The sequence below is a fragment of the Vulpes vulpes genome, chromosome 1 (genome assembly GCF_048418805.1).
Source record: "Vulpes vulpes isolate BD-2025 chromosome 1, VulVul3, whole genome shotgun sequence".
Classification (NCBI taxonomy): domain Eukaryota; kingdom Metazoa; phylum Chordata; class Mammalia; order Carnivora; family Canidae; genus Vulpes; species Vulpes vulpes.
The window spans coordinates 135,484,731-135,502,121 of record NC_132780.1 but is presented as its reverse complement, the minus strand read 5'-3'; the positions used below and the strand labels follow the sequence as shown (position 1 = coordinate 135,502,121).

The 17,391-nt window shown below is 52.6% G+C and overlaps 1 protein-coding gene across 1 annotated transcript in view; it reads left to right on the top strand.

Annotated features, from left to right (window-relative positions):
• MDGA1 (MAM domain containing glycosylphosphatidylinositol anchor 1) overlaps positions 1-6,494 on the top strand; it is a 61,027-nt gene extending 54,533 nt beyond the window's left edge. The window contains exons 15-17 of the mRNA XM_025990849.2: positions 586-716; positions 949-1,057; positions 1,788-6,494. Of these exons, the coding sequence (XP_025846634.1) occupies positions 586-716; positions 949-1,057; positions 1,788-1,879 (332 nt within the window). The 3' untranslated portion in view covers positions 1,880-6,494. The remainder of the gene's footprint in view (positions 1-585; positions 717-948; positions 1,058-1,787) is intronic.
• The last annotated feature ends 10,897 nt before the right edge of the window (positions 6,495-17,391 follow it).

The window sequence follows — 17,391 nt, the reverse complement described above, 5'->3', positions numbered from 1 at the left end:
GCAGGGAGCCCAGTGCAGACTCGACCCCAGGACCCTGGGATTACGACCTGAGCTGAAGGCAGATGCTTAACTGACGAAGCCACCCAGGCGCCCTAAGCATTAAAAATTTTAAAGTCCATTGCTGTGCCTCCAGAAATCATCCCATGGCAGGGCTATGCTCTGTGTGCTTTGGGAATCCTGCTCTGTGCTCAGTCGCTGGCCCCACTGCCAGGGACCACTCCACTGTTTAGAGGCAGAAGGATGGTGTGTGTGTGTGTGTGTGTGTGTGTGTGTGTGTGTGTGTATTGGGGGGTGGTTAGGTGGAGGTTAAAAGGAAGCAAGGAAGAAAGGTTTGATTAAAAAGGAAGGCAAGGAATGAAAGAAAAGTTGCAAGTTGTCCTGATGGGTTGAAGCTCGGCTGCTGTATCTCTGTCCCATGTTGAGGGCCACCCCCCACCGCCCACCTCCCCAGGATGAGGGGATTGTGAGCCAGTCTAGGCTAGTGCTGTGGGCAGCGACAGAAGAGGGGGGCCTGGAGAATGTGGAGGGGTAAGGGCACCCTTGCCTGGACCTCACTGCCCCCCTCTCTCCCCATACACACCACAGGCTCCCTCAACCTCCTGGTGCGGTCCCGGAACAAAGGGGCCCTGGACACGCACGCGTGGTCCCTCAGTGGCAATAAAGGCAACGTGTGGCAGCAGGCGCATGTGCCCATCAACCCCAGCGGGCCCTTCCAGGTGAGTGCACCTTCCAGGTGAGTCCAGAGGCCCCTCCCAGGCTCCCCCAGCCCTCGGGCCAGTGCTTTCTCCCAGGAGCTGGGGAGAAACTCAGGCCGACCCCTGTGAAAGGGGCCTTCCAAGTGGACTGAGGGGGTCTGGGGCCTTCCAAGTGGACTGAGGGGAAGGGGTTGGGGGGCTCTCTCTAACAGAACCCCTCATCCCTGCTCTCTGCTCTCTGACCCTGCCCCAGATTATTTTTGAGGGGGTTCGAGGCTCTGGCTACCTGGGGGATATCGCCATAGATGACGTCACACTGAAGAAGGGAGAATGTCCCCGGAAGCAGATGGATCCCAATAAAGGTGCAGGACGGGGAGGGAGGGAGGAGCCGAATCTGTGGGGGGCTGTGTAGGTAGGTACCTGTCTGTGTCAGGAGAAGGAGTTTGTGTCTGCATGGGGGTTCAGAGAGACTGGGTGGAGGGACGCATGTGTCCGTGACTATGGGGGCAGGTGCTGGTGTGTCTGGTATGCACCTCGGGCCCCACCTTGCCTCAGGTGATGGGGCATTTGTAGGGCAATGAGACTAACCTGTGCGCTCCCATGAACTTACTGAGTCATCACAGTACTTGAGTGTCTCCTGTGCCTGCCTCTGGGTATGTGTGTGTGTGTGTGTCCAGAAGTGAACATGTACCCCACCCCCCAGGGCCAGGTGTTTGCAATCATAACAGCTGGAATTTACTGAGTAGATTGCCACGAACCAGCCAGGGTACAAAACCCTGTATATGCATGATCTCATAGCCCCTCAGGGTAGCACTTACCACTAGACTCATTTTACAGATGAGGAAACTGAGGCACATGGAGGTCAGGTGATTGCTCTGTGTCTTAACAAGCTGCAGAGCCAGCATTTGGACCTGGCAGGCTTAAGTCAACCCGCACACCACCCGACTTTACATCTGTGCTTACGAGTGTGTCTGCGCAGTGAGGGCAGTGTCTGCCTTTAGATCCCCCGGAGAGAGGGGGCAGCTTGCCATTCCCTGGCCCTGCCAAGCTGACCAGAGCCCTGGCCTGTGTCCCTTCTCTCTCCTGTCGCAGTGGTGGTGATGCCGGGCAGTGGAGCCCCCCGCCAGCCCCACCCACAGCTCTGGGGGCCCATGGCCATCTTCCTCTTGGCATTGCAGAGATGATGAGAACTGCATGGCCCCCCACCCCGCCCCCGGCACACCAAAGTGTCCGCATCGTACCAAAGACTGACCCCCGCCAGCCGGGGTGCCCAGGGGCAGGGCCGGCCCGCCAGGGAGGGGGCCTACGTTGGCTGCGAGGATGAGCAGAGAACAAGGACAGAGGCCTGGCGCTGAGGCCCCGGAGACGGTCGTTTGACACACGCACACACTCACACTCACACACACAGAGATATATTAAAGCACAAGTTTCTATCCGACCTGCCAGCACCTTCTTTTCTGCGGAGACAAGGGACTCACCTGAATGGTGTCCGCCACCCCAGGGACCTCGGCACCACGTGGGCCTTGTCCTGGCTGCACCTGTGGTGTATTTCTGACTTTCTCTCGTTCCTAACTCAGCCCAGTGGCTTTACCAGAGGGGAGCCAGAAGGGGAGCAGACTCGGGAGCCCTACCCTTGGCTGGACTCTGTGACTCCCCAGGATAGGGGAGGCCTGGGTCAAAGGAGGCCGGGGGGTACTTTGTGAGCTCTGTGAATGTCCCTCTGCAGGCAGTGGCGACAGGGGTGGGGCACCTGCTGCAGGCCCTCAGTTTTCAGGGCAAGGGCTGGAAGGTGGGGAGACCCCAGGTCACCTCCTTGATCCCTTGACCTGTTCCTCAGATATCATATCCTCCCCGCACTATGCCCGTTTGAAGGGACCCAGCACAGAGTCTTGGGCCTGGGCAGTCTGAATATTGCCGCCTTCCTTCCTGCCCCATCTGACCCCACTCCCACCCCACAAGGAGCTAGATTCCTGAGAGCACAATCTCCAACCTAGTCTGCTGGCCTAACCTCAGCGCCCACCTGTGTCTCAAAGGGGTAGGAGGTAGGGGGTGGGAGGAGGGGGGTAGTGGCCAGCCATTTTCTGGGATAAGGCTTCCCTTTGAGAGGAGCAGAAGGGAAGGCCTGTTTTCTTGAGTAGTGCAGAGCCTTCGTTTTCTATATACTTGGCATGAAGGGGTGCTCTGGATGGGAGCGTGTGTAAAGGGCGTGCCCCTGTTCCCCCTCCACTGCAAAGCACCATCTAGCTGGCTCTTCCCCTCCCTGCCCAGGGATTTGTGGAGCTGGGCAGAGGGCCATTCCTGGCCTCCTGTGTTGCCTGGGAGCCAAGCTCCCGTCCAGAACTGTGAAGAGGCTCCCTGGTCTTGGGTTCTGGGTTGGGCGCCTAGATGGGCACATTGGGATCTAGGCCTTTCCTTTTCAATGTCACCCCTGAAATCCCCCCCCCCCCACTATCCATGGGAGAGAGAGGCCCAGCCCCTTCCAGAGTGAGTCTTCGTGTATGTGTCGTACGTGTGGCCATGTGTGTGGGGGGGTGTGTGTGTGTGGGGGTGTGGGTGTGTGTGAGTGTGTGTGCAGGTGTGCACGCCCGTCTGTGCTAGTATAGCACTGTGGGCACGTCTCTGGGCAGGAGTGTGTGCAGATTATGAGTCTGTACGTGCAATTACACATATCTGTGAGGCCGGGTCTGCGGCTTCGGCATGCGTGTCCACCTTCGCCAGTGACATGAATGTTTGTGGGGTGCCGGCCAAATATACCACTCTGCAGCCCTGTTCTGTAGCCTCAAGCTGCCCGAATCTCTATGTTTTATCCCCTCTGGATGACAAAGAGCTTACAGATGACCCTATTGAAATGCAAAAAGCTTTGGTGGGGCGTGTTACAGGGCTTGGCCTGGAGCTTTCGGTGGGGACAGCTGCTGGGAAGAGGGACCACCGGCAATGCCAAGAGGCAGGCAGGGAACCAGAGCGGAGGCTGCCCACGTCGTGGCTTTGCCAGGCCCACGCTGTCATCATCACCAACAGCTGGTGGGTGGCTGGGCCAGGCCTGGAGTGGGGCCTCCGATCCCCGACCAGCCTGGCTGCCTCCTTGGCCCAGCCAAGGCCTCTCCAATTGAGTGGCTCCAGGTTCCCAGGACACACTTCCATCACGTCTGCTGAGTATTGTTCCTTAATTGTCCCATCTGTGCAGGGTCTGTTGCCCCAACTAGACTGTGAGCTCCTCCTCTGAGCCTTCCAACCTTCTCCCCCGCCCCGCCCCAACCTCCTGCCCAGCACAAGTGGGCCTGTTATGGAAATCACAGCAGGCTTTGCCCAGTGGAATGGATTATATAAATCAGTGCTTCCCAGCCCTGGCTGCAGAAGAGAACCACTGGAGGGTCTTAGAAAGCACTGATGCTTGGGTCCTATGCCCAGAGGTTCTGATTTAATTGGACTGGTGTGCAGCCTGGCATCAGAAATGTGTAACGGCTCCTCAGAAGAACCCAGGAACGAGAACCACTGGCCTATCACCAGCCAGGTGCTTCCTCTGTGCCCTTGCAGGGGTGGATCCAGAGATTCCAGAGAGGAATAGCACTGAGCCCTTCCTCCTCGTAGCACTGAGGTCCTCGGTCCTCACGTGTGGATGGGCAAGGGTGGTGCACGTGTGTCTGTGTGTGCAGGCAGGTGTGCAGGGAGTGTGGGTGTCGGTGGGTATTAGCATAACAGTGTGTGATGTGAGTGTCTAGTGTGTGCCTGTCTGCGTGTGGGAGGATGCGGTCTGCAAGACAGAGCGTCTTCTTGTATCCCTGGGTGGTGACTGTGGGTCAGCATTTGTGTGTCTGCCTGAGTTGGCACCTCTGTCTCAGTGTCACCTGTGCCGTGTGTGTCTTTCAGTGCCCGTGGGTGTCAGTGTCTGTGTGCTAGTAGGTGGTTCGTGAAAGACCCGCCCCCCCCCCCCCCCCCCCAGCCCAGGGGAGACCAGGCTGGCTGGATCCAGTGCATCTCCCCCGTGGCAGTCTCGCCCTCTGGGTCAGGGTGGCTGAGGCATTTTGTGGCCTTAAAACAGGGAGTCCGGGGTCAGCTCTCAAGGTGTTGGGGTTGGTTCACCCCTGTCGCCCCCAGTTTGATGTCTTGGGGAGACCTCTGGGGCCAGGTGCTGTACAGGTAGAAGCGGGGGAGTCTCAGCTTGGCTGTCTTGCCCTTGGGACCAGAGACAGCCACCTAGGGCACCGAGCTAAGCCTGCAGGCCACCCCTCAGCCCTGGGATGCTCCATCCAGCTTGCCTTCTCTGGGATACCCTTCCTCCTCTTTCCCATTCATTCTCCCTTCTCCCTTGGTGGAAGCCCCTGGCTCAGGCTCTCACTGCCAGGATGGGCCTCAGAGGTCCTTCCGTAAATGAGAAAGGCACAGGGGTGGGGGGACGAATTGGCCCAACGTTACACAGCCAGTTGGAATGGAGCCAGCCCTGGAAGCCCCATACTACAACACCCAAGGGTGTCACATTGCTGGCCACTGCCGCCTGCCTGGCAGCAATGAGGAGCTTGGTCAAACTGCCCTGTCTCTGGGCGCTGGCACAGATGTTGCAGATGTTACTGGGCACCTGCTCTAGGAGAGGTACTGTCTCCCTGCCCCAAATTCTGGCCTCTCATCCCAGGCCACTACTCCTACCATCCCAGATCTGGCCTGGGGGCCATGTGGATGCTGCCTCCCCCTGCCCACACTGGTTTTAGCTGCTGTGCAGGCTCCCAGATACAAGGGACTGTTTGGCCTCCTTGGCCGTCTGTCTTCATATGAGCCTGGGCTTGAAATGAAAGTCAGTGTGTCATGGTGGGCTTCCCCCTAAGGACCAAGAGGGCTGGGGTGAGAGGGTACAAAGTCTTGTGTTTTCCTCTCCCTGGACTCAGAGGGCTTGGGAGTATTTTCAAGGTCTGTCCCAAGGAATGGGATAGATGAATCTGCTCTGGAGGGTCCCTGTAGGGTCACCGGTTGAGGTTCTGGGTTCTGGGGAGCCCTGCCCACTTCCAAAGGCAAGATAGCATGCCCCTCTCTGTCGAATCAGTGCTGTGTGTGAGAGTGTGTCTGTGATGGTAAGGGTGGGGGTGTGTATCTCTGTGTATGTGTGTGTGTGTGTGGGTGGGTGTGTGGGTGGGTGTATGAGGTGTGTGTACATGTCTGAGGGTGTGTGCTGGGGCAGAAGGACCACCCCTTCCTAGGGATCCCTTGACCCTTAGAGCTGGAAGGGACTTTCGAGATCATCTAATCCAGTGTCCCCACCGTACAGGTGAGAAAGCTGAGGTCAGAGAGATGGCATTTGCCCACCATCACCCGTCCCTCATGTCACCTGCATTCATTTCCCAGAGGCCCCACTAGAAGTGCCCTCCCTCCCATACCTCCTCATCTCCTCCCAGCTACCCCCATAATTATCATCTCAGCTCAACTCTGTCTCTGTGGTCTCCAAGCATCCTTCCTGCCCCAGGTGGCCAGCTCACCAAGGCCTTTATCCCCAACCCAGGAGAAGGGGCAGGGGGAAGGAGGGGACAGCTCCAGCCCTGAGGCCTCACAGACTTGAGAGAAAAGCCAACCCCTCCATGCCCAGGCCCACCCCACCACCAAGGTAAAAGCACAACAGGAGACCCTCATTAATGGGTGAAAGGTATTGGGGTTGTTTTAGTCACACGACCCCATCCTCACCCCTTTGCCTTGCTCTCTGTCTCCACCCCAGCCTCTGTCCCCTCTCTGTCCCTCTTTCACCCCCAAGGCCCCCCCAAATGTAACCTCTAGTTGCGGACGCGGTTGTTTCAATCAATAAAGCTGCAGTGTTCTAGTGCTCTGGGTCCGGCTGTGTGTGTGGGCCCCAGGTGGGCCAGAAGGGGGCCTGGGTGAGTGGCTGTGGTTGGGGTGGGGGTCTTTTCAGGCCCCTGGGGAGAGCCCTTCTCTTTTGGCACCTGCTATCACAGGTCCTGCTCTGCCTCCCAGGCAGTGGGGACCTGCGTTCTGGTCTCCAACCCAATGAATCTGGTGTCCTTACTCATTTGTTCCTTCAATAAATATTAGCCAAATACTGCCTTTATGGAAGCTCCTGCTTTAGTGGGAGAGGTGGACACTAAGCTAATAATTACACAGGAAGCACATCATTATGAATACTATTAGGGCTGTGAAGGAAGGTAAGAACTGGTTCCTATTTAAGTTGGAGATTCAGGGATGACTTGTCTAAAGGAGAGGCATTTAGGAGAGACCTAAAGGATAATTGGGGTTGGCCTACCAGGGCAGAGGGACTCTTCCAAGTGGAGGGAACAGAACATACAAAGGCCTAAAGGGACAAAAAACCATAGAAGGCTCAAGGAAAGGGGGAAAGGCAAAGACAGAGGAATAAAGTTGGTTAACCACCGTACCAACTTGACCTTTCCCTTCACAGCCCCCCAGATTCCCATCCTTCCTCCACTCCCCTACTCCTCTTATGAGCTCTGGGTTCCTTCCTGGCCCCATAAACCTCACTATGCACTCCAACTGGGGCTGCCTCCATCATTTACCGCCAATGAGCTGCCCACTTACCCTCAAATCATTTTGTACCAATGTTTTACTTTTTCCCAGACCCTCCCAGAATCCTAGAACTTCAGAGCTGCAAGGTAAAGATCACATATTTCAACCATCTACTACTGTTTTCCTTAGAAGAAACAGCTTGCCAAGATCATGGGGGTGGGCAGTAATGAGGAAAGTTCACCCTCCTGTGCACATTTGTGCAGTGACCCCAAATCAAGGGCATGGGTGTCATGATGCAAACTAGGGGGAGATCAAGCAAATGACAGGAAGAGTCTCACATTACTTGGTTACAATGACTTAGGTAGGTAGAGCAGATAGTTTCATTTCTGTGCTCCAGATGGTGAAGCTGAGGCTCAGGAAGGTGACAAGACTAGGGGTTTCCTACCCCAGTTTTATCAGTTCACATCTTGGGTAACTTTTTGCTGCCATGCTTGGGGTTTTTATTCTAAGAGCTTAGGACCATCACTTCTTTAGGTCCGTTCATTTTGTACAAGGAAGAGAGACCCACCCAAGCTCACCCACTCACTCACTCAAATACAGGAATATTATCCTAAGGATATAGGTAGTGAGGGGGACAGCCACGCTCAGAAATTCAAACAGGTGTAACAGGGATGGGATTCTTGAACCAGATAGCATTCTGGATTTAAGGTAGCTCTAGGAGCTCATGGTCCATCACCTGAAACAATGGCCAAAAATCCTTTGTTATCCTACCTATTGAAAGGAAGTCTAATTCCTTCTTCTCCTTGAATCTGGATTAGTCTTAGTGACTTATTTGGCCAGTAGAATATGACATTCTGAGATGAAGATGCCCTGAAGCTTCAGCTAAGGCTCCATGGGACATTCTCTCTGGGAGCCCTGAACTAGCGCGTAGTCCACCTGCTCCGAGACCGACACACTGGAGAGGCCACGTGAAGGGCTCTAGTGGACTGCCTCAGCTGAGCTCAGACTTCCAACCATCCCTCCCTCCCCGCAAAGCACCAGATATGGAAGTAGAGCTGCCTTGGACTGTCCAGATCAGCCCACCCACTGGCTGGATACCTTGGCCAAATGCCATATGCAACAGAAGACTTGCCCAGCCAAGCATTGCCCAAATTCCTCACAAAATCAAGGGATGTGATAAAGTTATTATTATTTAAAGCCCCTGAGGTTGGGGATAGTTTGCTACAACAGCAATAGGTAAAACCTTGGAGCGATTCAGCCACTTTCCCGGTTTCACTTCTCTCTTTGCCCATACAGTTCCTCTCCTGACTTACGGTGTCTGCCCCCTTCCTGGCTCCCACTCTCCCTCGTGACTTTCTGATGGCAGCTCCCATTCACTCCCATTCACTGACTTGGCCTCTCTAGAGAAGGGGCTGATTGGACTGGCCTGCCACTTTGTCCCTAATCACAGATGCATCCTTGGGTAACCTGTTGACTGGCCAACCTTGGGTCCTCAGGTATCACAGCTGGGTGGGAGGAAGGGGTGACACATATAAAACATGGCTGCCTGTGGCCTGCTGTTTCTAGAAAGGCTGTGAGTAGGCCTACTTTGGAGAGGCAGTGGCTGGAAGGCACCATAAATTTACTTCCCTGGTTCTTCCCCTCTTTCATCACTCCTCTAGTGATCATCTGTTCTCAGGGGCACAGTTGTGCTGTGTGTACAACCGTGAAAGTGACTCCATCCAAGGGTAAATCCCAGTGGAAACTGTACAGGTAGGTCAGGTAACTTAGAGGAACAGTGTCTCGTATTCAACTCTATGATCATGCAGATGTTTTTATTTTCATGTTAAGGAAGCTAAGACTCAGAGAGGTGCTGTGGTTACTCGAGCTCATAAAATTAGGAAGAGGAAGAACCTGGAGACAAATCTTGATGTTTGATTTCGGGTGCTGGGTCCAGTGATGTCAGCCAGGTCCTCTCCTCTTCTTCCTCCCCTTTGGGGGTCATTCTGCTTTTCTCACTAGCTCATCCCCAGGGGCTGGGAGAAGCTGGGCTCTTTTCTGTGAAGCCCTCCACTTCAGATGAAAATTGTTCCTGGTCCTGATTTTCTATTTCTAGCTGCCTGACCTTTTTGCATATGTCCTTTGTGGAAAGCTACTATAACACCTTTTCAGAAAGAGGTTGGGTATAAATAAATCCAAGAAAAAAGTTGAAACTCTTCTCCTTGAAGTCACCCCAACCCCGAGTGGAAGCATCTCTCCATCCTGCTTCCCAAACCCCCTGCTCCTGAATTCATCTTGCCCGAGCATGCGGCCCTGTCAGCACCCAGCATGTGTCCCTGCTCTGAGATCAACTTGGCAAGCCCCCCAAATGCAAATCCTACCACTGAACTCATCACTCTGTCTCTTTAGCAGTTTTGGTCTTTAAAAATGTTTTCAGGCTTCCATTTCCCTCAGGCCCCATGAGACCAGCCAAAGCTCTGCTGAGTGGACTCAGCACTTTGCAAGACCTCATTCCATCTCCACATGCTGGCCTAAGTAGAATCCTGCTCTTGGTACCCCCATCTCTTCCAGGAACCACCTACCAATCGACTCTTTTCCACAAGGCAGTGAGAAGTAGAGTAAAACATGAGTCAGAGAGGCCGAGAGTCCCAAATGTCCACACAGTGGGTGTCTCTGTTGCCATTTAAAGATGCCCATAATGTATTGCTGAGAGACAGAAGGGCAGATAAGAAACAAGTATGCCTAGTACAATTTCATTTCTTTTATAAAAATATCTGTGCATATAAGTGGTTGCATTTTTTTAAGTCTAGAAGAATATTCACTGGATTATCTGTAGTTACCTCAGTGATGAAATTTCAGAAGCTCCTGATTCACATTTTAGACTTTTTCTGTACTGTCTTAATATTTTTACATGAACATGTATTATTTTTAATAACCAGGAAAAAATATATTTTCTTGGGAAAAGCCTGAAGTCATTAAGGACAACAGATTAGAAATAAAGATCATTTTCTGGGGGCATCTGGGTGGCTCAGTCTGTTAAGCAGCTGCCTTGGGTTGCGGTCATAGTCCTGGGGTCCTGGGTATGAGCCCCCCATCCAGCTCCCTGCTCAGTGGGGAGTCTGCTTCTCCCTCGCCCCCTGCTCTCTTTCTCTCAAATAAATAAGATCTTTTTTTAAAAAAAGATCATTTTCTGTTCTTAGCCTTATTTTTTATAACCATACATTACAGAGCTGGGGAAAGGGCTTTGAACTTAGGCCTTGAAATCTTGTCCTGCTGATTTATTCAAATAAAAATACTTGGACAATTGGAAGAAGGAGAAATGTTGGTTTGTGTTGACTGAGGATGAGGAGGTGGGGATGTCAAGCCAAACTGTGAGCAAGAGAAATCCCAGAGAGAATAACACTACCCAGCAACAAAGACTAGCATTTGAAATATGCCTGACACCTGACACTCTTGCATGTGCAAGGGCATGCAAGCCTTCGTGGAGGCTTGGGTGTGTGTGTGTGTGTGTGTGTGTGTGTGTGTGTGAGCATTCGTCTTTGGGACACCTATGTCATTGGCAGCCCCTATGCAGTGCTGGTGTCTCCCTCCCTCTCACGATTTTGAGGAGACCTCACTCCAGCTAAGAGGAGTGTGTGGGCAAACATACACAGTGGGAAGCAGGAGGGAGGGCTGTCTTCCACAGCTAAGTGAGGGCCTGGAGGGGATGGGGCAAGGTCTCTCGTTGGGCCCTTCCCAGGCTCCTCTGCGCCCACCACTCCCTAACCCCCAGCAAGCAGACAACGCCCTTGGGAACTCAGACTCTTGACTAGAAGTATCCAGGCCTCTGCTGTTCCCTGCATCAAGACTAGGGTCAGAGAAGGGGTCCTGCTTCCACTGGCAAGAGGCAGAGAGAGAGGGGCTGAAGAGAGGTAGGAAGACACCGAGATGGAGCACAATGAAAAAAGCCCTCTAAGGAGAGACAGGGGCGCCTGGACCCCAAATCTGGCTTGTGGCCTCGAATAAGCAGCCGCATCTGGACCTCAGTTTCCCTGGAAAATGAGGGAGGAGTGGGAGGTTTGAACTCAAAGGTTCTTCCAGTTCTGGGATTCAATGAAAGGAAGGGGTGAGGTGCTCCTCAGCAATGCAGAAAAAGGGGGTCCTCACATAAGAAATGGAAACCTCAGAGACAGAGCCCTATTTGTGTCTGTGGGACTGAGCACCTGTCTCCGTCCTCCCCCCCAGCACTGCCTCCCCAGCCCCTTCACTCAGGCCCAGGCCAAAGCTGGTCAGTCTGCGGCCCCTCCACACCCCAGTCCCTGAACTGGGCCCCATCCCCGCCCAGAGGCAGGCAGGTGGCAGGAAGGAGCCCTGGTGGTGTCTGGGGAGTCCTGGCCAGAGCCTGGGGGCTGAGGAACCGCCTGGCAGGGAGGGAGCACCGGACTCCGGGGGGGGGGGGGGGGGGGGCGGGGGGGAGTGGGAGGGGTGGCTGCCTGCAGAGTGCCAGCAGCACTGACCAGCCCCAGGAGATGGGCGGGCCTGTGAGAGCAGAGGGGTCTTGGCAGGGTCAGCTGGATGCCAAGATCCCTGGAAGTGAGTCAAAGACAGGGAGGAAAGTCTGCAGGGCGGAGGCTACACGGTCCTGGGAGGGCTCAAGAGCATCTGGATGGTGGCAATGGCAGCTACTAGGATGGCAGGAGAGTCCTGCTCTCCACGGCTCCCAGAGGCATCACAAAAGCTCCTGTTCAGTCTGGCCCAGGTTGGGGGTGGGGGGCAGCCCAGTAAATCCAGAAGGGTCCCAGAGGGGCACTGGCCAGCCCCCGACATCCTCTCCAGGAGTGAAGGGTAGAGGCAGTGGGAGGAGTGGTCTCAGACATGTCCCTCTGCTCCCTTACCCTGGGTCCAGAGATGCGGACAAGATGAGGTGCAGTGGGGATGGCAAGTGCCCACATCCTCTCCCTCTGTGATGGGAATTTGAGGCCTTTTTCTTTGTGTAACATTCGAAGAGCAGGTGGTTTCTGCATGCTATTCCCCTGGGGACTCTGGTGGGAGGTGTGTGCCACCTTCTAGTGACTTCTGGCCTGTGGAATGGTGACAGTGGGGTGGGGGCTGGGAGTCCCAGGTCTCCTCTCTCAGTTCAGATTCCCCAACCTCCGGTGAGCAGGCCAGGTTCTGAGGAATTGGCTGCTCGTCTGCCGGCTTCGACTGCCCCCTTCCCCTGGGGCCTGCTTGGCACAGGGCCACACCTTTATAGGCCTCCATACATCTGTCTTCCTGCCTTTCTCTCACCTACCTGTCATCCTGGGAACAGCCTCCAGGACTGGCAGAGGTGTCTGTCTCCTCCAGACCTAAGCAGGGCCCGGGCCCTTCAGCCTGGATCAGCCTGGAGGTGTTGTCAAGGGTTTCAACACTGAGTGGCCCTCTCCAACGGCCTGAATCCTTCCTACAACATCCCCCAGCCTCCCTGGGTGGTGCCAGTGACCAGGAACTCTGCCCTTTGCAGGCAGGTCATTCCTCCTTGGCCAGCTGTTACTCTCACCCGACCCTCCACGTGATTGTGGTGGGGCAGGCTGTGGCAGAAGGGGTGAGGGGCTCTGTTCTGCACCCTCAACATTTCAGAATGGGCTGGGAACTCTAGGCTGTCTCCCTTGAGCCACTCCATGGAGGCCTGGCTATACTGTGAGAAATAGTGTAAATGTCCCGTGGGAAGGGCAGACACTGAGGTCTCTGAGTCTGGGCTCTGGTCCAGCCTCTGCCACAGACTTTCTTTTGTTCTATGTATGGGCTTGGATCTTCTCATCTGCAAAATGGAAGGACATTGGGTTGAATGATCTCCTTAGGGCCCTTCACCTCCAACTTTCAGTGTTGTGTGTTTTACATGCTATTAGGGTAAAGGATTGATCAGAAAGCACCATCACTAATAGTCAAAAGTGGTTTTTTGACGGGGCACCTGAGTGGCTGGCTCAGTGGTTGAGCATCTGCCTTTGGCTCAGGTCATGATCCTGAGGTCCTGGGATTTAGTCCCACATCAGCCTCCCTGTGGGGAGCTGGCTTCTCCCTCTGACTCTCTCTGTATCTCTCATGAATAAATAAATAAAATCTGTTTTTAAAAGTGGGGTGGTTTGTTGTTGTTGTTGTTGTTGTTTTTATCTCTGGGTTAGCCGGAGATGGAGTCCTGTAACACACACTTAGTCCAAGGGCCACGGCCTACACGAGGGACCAGCACACTTGCCTGTACCCACAGGCCCTGTCTAGGTTCTTAGGTTTGACTGAGCCCTATTCCCTTTTCCAAAAATCACATCCTCTGTAGGCCAAGGTAGATTTCTTTTTCTCTGCTATTGCCCTGTCAGTCACTCCTGTCCAGTTTCTGGGTACCCTCTCCATCCTGGGCCCATCCTCTCTCACCACCCACCTTGGCCCCAGCAACTCTGATCTCCTTGCCTCTAAACTCCAGGAAAATCACCATCCCTCTCCCTTCATTGTCTGCCTCTCCCTTCCTGGATCCTGACCCCAGGAGTTCTCCCAACTTCCAGAGCTGCAGAGGATAAGTTGTATTTTTACTATAGAGTGTTTGTTCTTCCATTGATTGGTTCACCTACTTAGTCACTGTGGCAGACACTGGTTACTGTAGCCACAGTCATTCCCTTCTTCTTTGCTCCTCTCCCACTATAGAGCTTGGAAAACTGAGGCACTCATTTCTTAGCCTCTCTTGCAGCTAGAATTGGCCACAGGTGACCCAGTTTTGACCAATAAGATATAAGAGGAAGTCAGCTGGGGGCTTTCGGGAAAGCTTTTCCTCCTGGTTGAAAGGAAACTCAGGAGGATAATCCTTCCTCACCACTCTGCCCTTTGTGCCCTGCTTCCTGCCCATGGACATGATTACATGAGGTTGTGATGCCTGGAATGGTGGTGGCCATCTTGTGACCACGAGGCACCAAGCCCCAGGATAAAAACCAGCACTCTGAAAGATGGTGGGACAAAAATGGTAGAGCGAATCCGGGGTCCTAGATGACTGTTGAACCGAGCCTGAGACCATCCCTCCACACTTCTCATCAAGTTAATACATTTCATACAAACAGTTCAAGCTTTATTGGTGAGGTATTATGGGGATATTTTTGCTATCACCATAACAACAAAAATTTAGACATTCACTCAACTGATCATTCACTTACTCATGAAGTTACTCATGCATGTATATATTCAACTTCTTGCTGTATCGATAGAAGCTCAGATGTTCTAACAAACCCCACATAACAGTTGCTAATTTTTTTATTAAAGATTTTATTTATTTATTTATTTGAGAGAGCAGTTGAGAGAGAGAGAGAGAACACACACTAGCAGGAGGGAGGGACAGAGGGAGAGAGAGAAGCAGACTCCCCCGTGGGAACCAGATGCAGGGCTCAATCCCAGGACCTTGGGATCATGACCTGAGCCAAAATCAGATGCTTAACTGACTGCTCCACCCAGGCACCCCAAGAGCAGCTAAATTAAATAGAAATGTGCTTCTTTCTCATATAACAGTCTGACTATAAGTAAGTGGTCAAGGGCTAGGATGGCAGTGCCAAAGTGTCAGGGACCCAGGATCCTTCTAGCTTTTTGCTTCACCACCCCCGGGCTGTTCTCTTTTCCACATGTTCCAAGATGTCCTCATCACATCACATTTCAGCAGAAGGAAAGGGGAATAGGCAAAAGAGGACCCAGTTCTCAGTTTTAAAGATGTTATCTGGAGATTACAATGTTCCATACTTCTATTCGTATCTTATTGGCCAGAACTTTAGTTATAGAGCCACTCCCAGCCACAGAAGAGGCTGGAAAATGCGTCCTCTATTCTAGATTGCAATGTGCCCAGCTATAAATTTATATATATATAAATGTATGTAAATTTATATACATAATTATATATATAATACAAGAAAGTGAGAACAGATGTGGGGTGCAATTGGCAGTCTTATTGATTTTGTTACTCATTCATTCATTAAACACGTATAAATGCATACTAAGTGGAAAGGACTGTGCCAGAAGCCAAGGCCCCACATTTCAGGCTGCTCACAGTCTAGGGGGAGAATCATGTAAGTCCACATATTCATATCCAATGAACTTTTGGGAGCACCTGCTCTGCCCAGACATACATCCAAACTGAAAAACAAAGAGCACCAATGACATTACATTTGGTGCACTGCAAGTTGGCCCACCTGCCACCTCTTCCCTCAACTTCTTCTGAGTCCAGGCATATAGGAAGAAGGGAGAACAGTGACAGTGGCAAGTGAGGACATGTCCCTCAAAACACATCTTTGCTTAGAAAAATCCTTCTTCAGTTCTAATGAGAATCCTGCCTGCTGAAATGTACACTCTTGTTGTTCTTGGGTGTGATGGGCATCAGTACCGGCATCTCCCCTGGGGCCCCCTGCTGATGTCTCTGAAGAAAGGCTGTCAGTCTCCCACCCTCAGGGAAGCGAGGTGGCTTATTTCCTTTGGGAAGCAGAGAATCTGTGTGAATGGTTCTCACTCTATACCTGGAACACAGTGCGTATGCCACAAGAGTTTGATAAATGAATGAAGAATCAAGTGTGTGGTAGATTGTGTTTTCTAAAATTGGCCTCAATACTATTTCTGGTCCTATATTAACCCTTCCAGAACCTGGCCATTCCTCATTAAAAGGTCGGTCTACCTTCTCTCTTATGAAAATCAGGTAGCTTATGACCACCTCTTTCAATACAACGTGATATAGCTCTGCCTGGGTCTGCCTGTCTCTTTTGGATGCTCACCCAAGGAACCCATCTCTATGCTTGGGGAAAGCATGGGCCATGTGGATGGACTACATGTAGGTGTTCTGGATGGTGGCCCTACATGAGGCCTCAGCCAATAGCCAACATCAGCTCCCAGACATATGAGTGAGTGAGCTTCCAGTAATTTCAGCCCCCATCCTTCAAGCCACCCCAGTAGTGGCTGGGAGGCTAGTAGAGATGACCTGTTCCCACCAAATCCTGCCCATTCATGAGCAAAAGACAGGTTGTCGTTGTTTTAAGCCACTAAGTTTTGGGGTAGTTTGTTATGTAGTGATGGATCACCTTACTGATATGGTAGATTTTATTTTATTTTATTTTTTAAGATTTTATTTATTTATTCATGAGAGACGCAGAGAGAGAGGCAGAGACACAGGTAGAGGGAGAAGCAGGCTCCATGCAGGGAGCCTGACACGGGACTCGATCCTGGGTCTCCAGGATCACGCCCTGGGCTGAAGGCGGCGCTAAACCGCTGAGCCACCCGGGCTGCCCCTATGGTAGATTTTAAATGGTCACACATTCTTTGCAACTCTTCCCACCAAGAGATGGAGCCTACGTCTCCAGCCCTCAATTCTGGGCTGGCTTTGACCAGCAGAATAGAGTGGAAGTAACATTGTACAGTTGCCATGCCTACGCCTCAAGGGTGTTGCAACTTCCTTTGGCATGTTCTTGCTGCCCCAAGACTGCCATGTGGAAGAATGAGCTCTCCTCCTAGACACTGGAGATGTGAGCTCCAGCCATTAGCTGGCACTGGCCTCCAGATATGTGTGTGAATTCATCTTAACCCATCCTGACCACAGCCACACGTGGGGTCCCAGGCAAGAACCCAGCCTAATACACTGACCCCCAGGATTGGGGGTGAATAAAATGGTTCTTGTTTTATCAATAGATAACTGATAATGCCAACTTTTCATTTCTGAATTAACATACGGAAATGAGAGGTATTTGGGGTGCCTGCCTCCATGCCAGGTGTGGGGATGGATGCGAGAACAGAATTCTTGGCTCTAAGAGCTGATTGCCTCATTGAATTGCGGGAGAAATGAAGTCTCACACCGCAGTTGACTGCTGGTTGATGACTCAAATCCATTCTCCCTTCATCACCGGGATGGGATTGCGGCTCAGCAGCACATGGCTGCCTCTCAGCACCTTGTTGCTCTGCCTCCTGCTTCGAGTTATGCCACATGACTAAGCTTCTTCAATGGGAGGCAGGAAGATGTGATGGAGGCCACTCCAGGCCAGAGCCTGGAGGGCAGTGGGGCTGTCTTTCTCCCTAGGGGAATGAAAGGAACCAGTCTCTGCATCATCTTTTGGTGACAAGAGCAGCTTGCCACCCTAGAATTCATTAAGAATTATAATCCTTTTGCTTACCCTTTGGATTCTCCGTTATAGGAGTTTAGTTTTACCCTATTCACTATAGCCAACCTCTCCTGCATGGCAGCCCATGAGTCATCTCCAGACTGGAAGCTTAGGGCTGGGAGCTGCAGCTGGGGGGAGATGGGTAG